This window comes from Ailuropoda melanoleuca, chromosome 8 (genome assembly GCF_002007445.2).
Source record: "Ailuropoda melanoleuca isolate Jingjing chromosome 8, ASM200744v2, whole genome shotgun sequence".
Classification (NCBI taxonomy): domain Eukaryota; kingdom Metazoa; phylum Chordata; class Mammalia; order Carnivora; family Ursidae; genus Ailuropoda; species Ailuropoda melanoleuca.
The window spans coordinates 56,582,939-56,592,337 of NC_048225.1; the positions used below are offsets into that span (position 1 = coordinate 56,582,939).

A 9,399-nucleotide genomic window follows, 5' to 3' on the forward strand; every position below is an offset into this window, starting at 1 on the left:
AATTTTTGATGTGGTCAAGGTAGTACTGACTACTATTTATCGAGTGCCGTGAACTGTGCCAGGTACTTTAAATGCACTCTCTCGAAGCCTCACAACAACCCTGCAGGATTTTATAAATTAGGACTTAAAATAGGGGAAGACGTTGCACGGGGTCATGGCTACAGAGGGAAAGGCCTCGTTTCAGACTCTAGTCTTTTGTGTCCCATGGCTTGAGGTATTTCTTTTACATCTAATTTTGTATCCTTTTGTTTCCCTTGAGCATTTTGTATTTTTGTATGTTTTTCAGATCTCAAGCAGCATTTTTAATAGCTGTATAGTTTTCCAGCAATTGGATATACTATCATTTTCCCCTCGTTCCAGCTTGATGTGTACGTTCATACAGTCGTTATTACCGATGGGTTGAGCGTAAATCCTTGTCCACATTGCGAATTATTTCCTCAGGTTGGCTTCCTGGAAAGGCTGGTTCTTAGTGCTCTCCTGGACCTTGGCCCACACCCCCGTCCCACCCCGCCCTGCCTGTGCCCTCCCACTCACTGCCCTGCCTCTGCTTTCTAGTCATGGTGGCCCTGGGCCTCCTTCCATTGCAGCTGCCACTAAAACTGCCCTGGGCACCTCATCGTTAATTTCCCCTTCCTTTCAGGACCCCTGGTGGGAGGTCTTTGGGAGGAGTGCCCCCTTCTCCAGATTGGGCACTAAGGGCCCAGAATGGCCCACAGCAAGCATTTCTCCAGGGGCAAACCTGCTTGCCTGGCAGCCCGAAGGAGGCTGGCCCTTCCTCACCCTTTCTTCCCTCTCTTTGCAGCTCCCACCCTGCAGTGCAGTGTCCGNGAGAGAGAGAGAAAGAGAGACAAGCAGGGGGAGCGGCAGGCAGAGGGAGAGGGAGAAAAGTGCTCCCCGCTGAGCAGGGCCTGGGAGCATTGCCTGAGGCAAAGGCAGATGCTTAACCGACTGAGCCACCCCATTGCTCCTGTATAGGTCTTCTAAAATTTCTCTCAGCAGTGTTTTGTAGTTTTCAGTGTAGACATCTTGCACTGTGAAAACATTTTTTAACTTGCTCTTATTTTTGTAGCCTTTTGTTTTTTTAAGATTTTATTTTTAAGCAATCTTTATACCCAACATGGGACTCAAATTCATGACTCTGAGATCAAGAGTTGCATGTTTCACTGACTGAGCCACCTTGGTGCCCCTTATTTTTCTACTTTCTTGAGGTGGAAGATTGGGTTATTGATTTTAAACCTTTAATCTTTTCCACCATAGGCATTTAGAGCTATAAATTTCCAGCTCCGCACCGTGTTAGCTGCTGCATTTACTAAGTTTTGGTATTTCATCTTTTCATTATCATTCAGTTTAAAAGATTTTCTAATTTCTGTTGCAATTTTTTTGGGGGGGCCCACGGTTACTTAGAGTAAGTATGGCCTAATTTTCACATACTTGGGGACTTTTCTAGTTATCTTTTCATTGATTTCTAATTTAATTTTGCTGTGGTCAGAGAACATATACTGTATCTTTTCAGTTCTTTCAAATGTGTTGAGACTTGGTTTATGTCAACAGACCAAACAATACAATTGAAAGGCAAAGAGTTATCAAATTGGATAAAAAAACAAAACCCAGCTATGTGCTGTTTAGAGGAGACACACTGTAAGGATACAAAATGGTTCAAAGTAAAAGGATGAGAAGAGATATACGATACAAACACAGAAGAAAATAAAGCAGGCGTAGCTATATTAATATCAGGCAAAGCAGGCTTTAGAGCAGGAAGTATTAATGGAGACAAAAATGATAAATATGTGAATCCAACAGTAACATATAACAGCACTTGATTTGCATACGTCCAACAATATAGTTGAAAAATACATAAAGCAAAAGTTGAAGAAACTAAAAGGGTAATAGACACATTGATAATCAAAGTTAGAGATGGTAGAACACCCCTGTCAGTAATAAGCAGCCCATCCAGTAAGGATGTAAAACATTTAAACATGATTAGTCGGTTTGCCCTTATGGACACACACAGAGCATTTCACCGGACCACCGCAGAATACACCTGCCCTTTCGTGTTCGCATAGTGCTTCTGCTCCATTCCCTCCTCTCCTTCTGGGGATCCAGTATTCATGTGAGACCTTAACACTGGATTCCAGTCGTCTCTTATGCTTGCTTAGTTGTGTCTTTTTTTTTTCCTCTCCGTGCTTTGGTTTGGTTATTTTCTATTGATTTATCTTTGATTCCCCAATCCTGTATTCTGCTGAGAGCATTGTGCTGTTTAACCCACCATCCAGTGGGACCCTACTCTCTGATACTGTAGCTTTCAGATCTAGAATGCTCATTTTACTCTTTTATAGATTCCAGTTTCCTGCCCAGAATTTCTGTGTTTTCATCTATAATGTCCATCTTTTCTGTATTTTCTGTAAGATTTCAATCATAGTTAATTTACAGCCTTTTTCCGGTCACTAACAATTCGATCACTTATGAGACTGCCTATTTTTCCGCTTGATTATTGGTTATATTTTCCTGCCTCTTCTCATGTCTAGTAATTTATTTTTATTAAATGCTGGACAGTGTGTATAAAATAATAACAGAGGCCCCAGATGATTTTCTCCTCCATCAAATAGAGGCTCCCCCCACCCTCTTTCTTCTGTTAGGTGCATAGGGTGAGGACCTAATCACCTTGGGCCAATCAGAAATGGAGCCATGTTGGAACTGGGTTGTAGTTTTAGTAAGACTTGGTCTAGCACTCATTTGTCCCAGTTTCTCAGGCATGTCCCTTCCTTTTTCTTGCGAGCTGGTGGATTTCTTTCTCCTGAGCCCTGAAAGACCACGAGAGATTCATCTCTGTCACTGGGAGGATTTTAATTTGGCTCTTTAGCTTTCTGCTCTTCACAGCTTCAGAATTTTGAAGCTGTCTTGGGGGGAGGGGAACCAACAGTGTATCTGAGGCAGGTCCCTTCCTTCCTGAAATATTTTGTTTCCTAAGTATTATGAAATTATGGGAGATTTTATTCCACCCTTTGGCCTAGCTATGTATTCTCCTGCACAGCCCCAGAACTCAGTAAATGCTCAAAGAAGAAAACTGCGTATTTGTTTGGGACATCTCCATTTCCAATCTGTCATATCGGTACCATACTACCAGCAGAAACCAGGCTGGTTTCTCTGGGCCCCAGTGGAGTACCACGGTCTGGGCCAAGGCCAATTATCAGCTCTCACCCAGAACCATCAAAATCCTCCAAGTAAGAAAATGGCAGACAGTTGTGAACTCACCTTAGAAAGGCTTTTTCCCCCCTCTCTGGATTTTTTAGTTCCTCTAGTCCAGTGGTTCTCAAACTTTCTGGTCTCAGGACCCTTTTACTCTTAAAAATTATTTAGGGGTGCCTGGGTGGCTCAGTCATTAAGCGTCTGCCTTTGGCTCAGGGCATGATCCCAGAGTCCTGGGATCGAGCCCCACATCAGGCTCTTCCACTGGGAGCCTGCTTCTTCCTCTCCCACTCCCCCTGCTTGTGTTCCCTCTCTCGCTGGCTGTCTCTCTCTCTGTCAAATAAATAATAAATAAAATCTTTAAAAAAATTATTTAGGACCTCAAAGAACATTTTTAAAGGGGCAGTATGTTGCTATTTACCCTGTTAGAAGTTAGAACTGAGAAAATTAAAAAATATTTACTCATTCGGGGGCGCCTGGCTGGCTCAGTCAGAAGAGCATGCAACTCTTGATCTCGAGGTCGTGAGTCTGAGCCCCAGGTTGGGTGTAGAGATTACTAAAAAAAAAAATCTTAAAAAAAAACTACTAATTCATTTAAAGTAAGTATAATAAACTCCTTATATAATAAAAAATTCAGTGAGAAATGATTTTTTTTTTACAATTTTGCAAATATTTTAAATGTCTGGCTTAATATACTACTGGATTCTTACATTAGTATCTATGGTCAGTCTGTTATGATATTACTTATGTAGCCTCTGGAGAAACCTATTGTTTGTTGTGAGAGAAAGGGAGTGAGAAAGGTAGGTAAATAATATCTTAGTATTGTTATAAAAATAGTTCGATCTCACAGATACTCTGAAAGGATGCACTCAAGGATCCCTGGATCCTACTTTGAGAACTGGAGACCTAGTCCTTATTGCTTCTAGAGCCCTCTGAAGTCTTTGAAAATTTTTCATAATTATAATAATTTGTCTTTCAAGAATTTCATAATTTTCATAACTTAGGCAGCTTTCCCCAGATGTGGTGCTGGATCAGAACTGTTCTTCTGCCGTGACCTACTGCATCCTGTGGGGACGTGGGAGTCAGGTGTGACTCTGTCAAGCACATGGCCAGCGGTTATTAACTTTGCTGCATGTTAGAATCCCTCGGAGAGCATTCGAAATTTTTGATACCCAGGCCAGCACCCAGGATCAGTGAAATCAGCACCTGGGTTTGGGTCCAGATTTCAGTATTTTTAAAGTTTCCCAGGTGATTCCGGGGTGTGACGGGTTGAGAACCACAGCCATAGAGTAAAGGACTACTCTGACTTGCTGTAGCTCTTATCTCCTTCAGGCAGTTACCCCTTGTGTGTGGCAGGATGTGTCTGTCTCTGTCGTCTTGCCTCCCACCATCCCCCCAACCCCATTTCCTTTTCCCTATTTTGTAAGCACTTCTCTCATTAAACAGTTTTGAGCCTGTTAGGCCGGCCCTTCCTGACTGTCACACTTCTCTCTGTTTGCTCTTTTTCCTCTTCTCTTCCCCCTCCTTAGCATTTCCCATTCCTTTCACTCCTTTCAGGGTGGCACTGGATCATTTTCAGACCTGGTGTTTTAGACTCTAAGGTGTCTGTTCTACATTTTAACTCTAAAAAGCCAGGAGTGGACTGTGTTATAGTTTCTCTTTCAAGGAACAAAAACCATGTGAAGACTGGTCTTCTCCTTGGCTGTCTAAGGAAGAAAGGTGTTCTGTCCTTAACTGAGGTCCTCCCAGTCTGCCGTAGGCTGTGGAGAGCACCTTGGGCCTGCTCTGGGGTACTTGCCCCATGGCTGAAGTTGGGCATAATGAGACTGCTCTCAATCCCTTTTCTCTTGGATTCTGACCAGCTAAAGGTCAGTGTATAGTGTAGCCTGGGGAGGATAGCAAGGAAGCCAGTGCATATAATCTGTGTAATCTCAGACCTTCCATGTTCATTGCTTTGGGACAGTCTGCTTCGTTGTGCGCTCCTTGCTTGAGAAGTCAGTGAGGAGATTTCTTCTTACACATTGGTTCTCATGTCTTGGCCTCTTTTGGCAAAATGCCCATGTTAAAAATAAGTGTGATTGTTGTCTACTCACGTGGTAGAGAGTGCCCTTCAAAGCCTACCTGTCCTGCCCAATGGGAGAGTCATAGACCAAGCCTCTGGGCTACAGGAGACTTTGGGGAGCATTCAGACCAACCCCCTTCTGTATTAGCAATCATCTTTAACGTCTCTCAGACCTGAGCTGTTCTCATACCTCCTCCCGAGATCACTCCTTCACTTACGGTTTGGGTTTGCAAGGGAGAAAGTCTTTCCTCACACAGAATTGAGATCTGCAGGACCAGTTGAGTGACAGACCAGGGACCAGAACCAGATTTCCAGATTCCCAGTCAAGTGCTTTTTCTGCCACCTTTTGAGGTCATGAGGTCAAACCACAGACCCCAGCTCTCAGAAAGAAGATGATTCACTAAGCTGACCTGTGCCTCAAGAGAGCAGGGAGGATTGCTGAGATTGGCTGTGGACCGGAAGAGACAGCTAATTGTGTGGGCAAGCAGCGCTTTCATCTAGGCAGCACAAAAATCGCAATTTGAGATCTGGGTTGACAGTACTGACTGTGTGACCTTGAGTAGGTGACTGTCCTCTGAGCTTGCCTCCTTATATAAAAATACACAGTATATAAAATACAGAGAATAATCCTTGCCCTTTCTGCCCCTTGAGAGGGTTGGAAGCTCCCGTGAGCTAGCAGATGAGAACTCTGAATTCCGCGGTATCAGACAGAGGCACCGGAGGGGGGTCTTGGTAGCAGTAAATGGGTCACACCCTCTTGGCGGCACAGGTCCGGGAGGCCCTGAGGAAAGCAGAGAAGGAACTGGAATCACACAGCTCGTGGTGCGCTCCAGAGGCCCTTCAGAAGTGGCTGCAGCTGACACACGAGGTGGAGGTGCAGTACTATCACATCAAGAAGCAAAACGCCGAGAAGCAGCTGCTGGTGGCCAAGGAGGGGGTGAGACGCGCCCTCCTGCTTCCTCTGCCCTCCCAGCCCGCACCCTTCCCTTGCCCTTCCTTCTCCCTTCCTCCTCTCTCCATCCATCCCATTGGACCAAGAGATATCCCGGTGCTGGGTTCTCTTTCTTTTCCTGATATATAGTTCCTGATGATGTCCTCAAGTTTCTGGAGGAGGGAATGAGGGTGTGGGTGTGCTCCCACCTGCCTTCTGGAAAGATGAAGCCGGTGGAGGCAGGTAGAGGGAAGGCTCTGTCAGCCCCGGCCTGCCAAGGGGCAGAGCCCTCCTGGGGTTGGGGGCCTAGTAGGGGATCCCGCTGCTTCTCTCATTGCCTCCATCTTCTTTCCTCTCCCTCTCTTTGCCCTTCCCTTGCCTTCCTTTTCCTTCTTCTCTTCCTTTCTCTTGTGCAGCCTAAGCAGTGCTAGGAGGGGGACCCAGCCACAGAAAGGCACTTCTCATTTCCAACCTCTAATCCCTGCTCTGTTTAAGCTGAGGACCTCATCTTTGCAGGCTGAGAAGATAAAAAAGAAGAGAAACACACTCTTTGGCACCTTCCACGTGGCCCACAGCTCTTCCCTGGATGACGTGGATCACAAAATCCTAACTGCGAAGTAAGTAGCCCCTGGGGCCTGGCTCTGGCGGTGGCCACCCCATCCTCAGAGCTGGACCGTGGCCAGGGTCACCAGCCCCAGCGGTACTTCTCACTGGGAGAGGCCAGCTCTGGTCTCCTGCCCCAGCCTGTACCCGGCTCCCCCCTTGTTCTTAAGGGCACGACTTAACTGTGGTTCTTACTTGCACACACCCCACCCCCCCGCTCGTTCCTCTGGGAGGCCTCATTCCTGCGGGGACTCCCAGCTGCCCATGGCCTCACTTCTGTCCTGTGTGCTCCAGGCAAGCTCTGAGTGAGGTGACGGCAGCACTGCGGGAGCGCCTGCACCGCTGGCAGCAGATTGAGATCCTCTGCGGCTTCCAGATTGTCAACAACCCGGGCATCCACTCCCTGGTGGCTGCTCTCAACATCGACCCCAGCTGGATGGGCAGCTCGCGCCCCAACCCCGCCCACTTCATCATGACTGACGACGTGGACGACATGGATGAGGAGATTGTGTCACCCCTGTCCATGCAATGTAGGTGACCTCCGGGTGGGGATGAGGGAAGGAGCCTCCAAGGCATGGTGGAGAATTGCTGGCCGTTGCTGTGCTGAGACAGCATATGGGGCAGATATGGAGGGAGAGAGTTCAGCTCTCGGCCTGGTTCCTGCCGCACAGCTCACATCAGGATACTCTCTACAGTTGTGCTCTTGGTGGATTTGCGTCAGTGTGTGTTCCGTCTGCCCCTCTGGTGTCTCCCTTCACTCTGTTTTTAAAAATCCCTTTATCCTCCTTTCTCTTCCCCATGTGCATGGTTTGTAATATAAAAATGATACTCATTTTTGCCTCTTGGGGGCTTTTGTTTCATTTTTATATTCTTTATTCTTAATTGCTAAAGTGGATGAATGGAATGATACCTTTTTCTCTCTGCCTTTTTGTGTGAGTCCCCATGAAGTAATAGTCTCTTAAAAGAGACATAGCCCTAAATCCTCCAAGCCAGAAAGATGTTCTTGTCCCGGAGGGATCTCCTGCACAAGAATGTCTGGCTTTCCACCTGAGTTCTTGGGCCTCTGCACCCTTTCCTGGGCTTTCCCTCCCCCTCTTCTCCCCTCCAGTGGTGAGAGCTGAGTAGAGCAAAGTCAAAGAGACTGTGGGAAATCTTCTGCAAATGAGGGACTTACCCCTTAGTGTCCTGGTCAGAATTTTCTCTGGATCAGAGGCTATTTTAAGGAAAAGTTGTTGTCCTGGCCCATATGGCATGGGGCTGGCTTAGGGGCTCATTTTCAGAAAGCCAGATTCTTTCATCAGGCTGGATTCCAGCTTGAGACAGGATTTGTTTGTAAATTTGTCGAGCAGTACTTTGCCTCTGGCCGAGCCACATTGTCACTGTGATGTGATGTCCTATCAGGGCCTCAGTCAAAGGCCCAACAAAGGTAGCGTCACTGGCAGGCAGGTCTTGATCCTAAAGGCTCCTATGTTCCATGGATTGGGAGGGACCTTCATCAGCTCTTAGCTCTCCACCCCTTGCCCCCGGCCCTCCCCTTATCCCACTGAAGGGTGGGCTGAAGCCCTCTGTAAATCAGATTCTCTTCTCCTTTTGGCCTGGCTGTTGGACCCTAGATGCTGCCTGGCTGATGGGGCGTAGGTTCAGTGACCGCTCTCTCTGCTCAGCATCCGCCGGCTCGGATGACCAGTCCCTCTGGAAATACCCGGGTTTGAGGAGCCCCTTTGGGGCGTTTGTTTCTCCGACTTTTGGGTCTAAACCAACACTCCTACCCCATGAGCCCCTTCTCCTGCCTGCCTCCCTCCCCTGCCTGCTCCCTCTATTCCCTCAGCACTGCCCCTACTAACTGCAGGGAGAGGTTCGGGGGTGAGAAGAATCAGCCTGCTCAGCTGAGGGCGAGAGAGAGAACACCCATGGTGATGGAAGGCTTGGGCTTCTCTTGTCAGCCCAGCTAGACGGAAGTCCTGGTGGCCCTTCTTCCAGCTGGGCTGGGACGGAAAGAGAGAAGGAAAGATCCTTCTCCTCTTTTCTCTTGTTCATGTCTCTCCCTTTTCCTTTCTTTCCCCCTTTGCCTCTCCTCATTCCATGCTGCTTCTCCCTCTTCTGCGTCCCTTTCATGCCTTGAAAGCCACCAGTCATAGAAGCCCTGCCTCCCCAGCTCTTCACCACTGTGGAATTGTGTTCGCTCCCTGCGGCCCCTCCGTGGCTTCCGGCTCCCTTGTTACCTGGCCTTCTCTCCCATCTTTAGGAAGAAGGCAGGGCGGCCCATCTCTCAGGGTAGAGGAGAAAAAAACAAAGGTAGAAATTCTGAGTAGAGCAAAGTCAAAGAGACTGTGGGAAATCTTCTGCGAATGAGGGACTTACCCTTTAGTGTCCTGGTTGAAATTTTCTCTGGATCAGAGGCTATTTTAAGGCACAGTTGGTGTCCTGGCCCAGAGTGAGCCCGGGGGATGCTCTAGCACATTCCCCAGTTGCCTGGTGCACACAGATCCCCTTCACCGGTGTGGTGGCCGGCAGCTGTGAGAGCCTGCTTTGTAGCCTTGTTCCAGCAGCTGGTTCTTTGTTGTCCACACGCTTATTAGAAGAAATTTGCAAAGTGAAAAGTGTAAATATGAGCATA

At 47.5% G+C, this 9,399-nt stretch overlaps 1 protein-coding gene across 1 annotated transcript in view; it reads left to right on the forward strand.

The window, feature by feature from the left end:
• The window catches only part of LOC117803522 (stromal interaction molecule 1-like), a 31,094-nt gene extending 21,695 nt beyond the window's left edge, over positions 1 to 9,399 (forward strand). The window contains exons 4-7 of the mRNA XM_034667603.1: positions 6,018 to 6,185; positions 6,696 to 6,796; positions 7,077 to 7,312; positions 8,396 to 9,399. Coding sequence (XP_034523494.1) covers positions 6,018 to 6,185; positions 6,696 to 6,796; positions 7,077 to 7,312; positions 8,396 to 8,625 — 735 coding nt within the window. The 3' untranslated portion in view covers positions 8,626 to 9,399. The remainder of the gene's footprint in view (positions 1 to 6,017; positions 6,186 to 6,695; positions 6,797 to 7,076; positions 7,313 to 8,395) is intronic.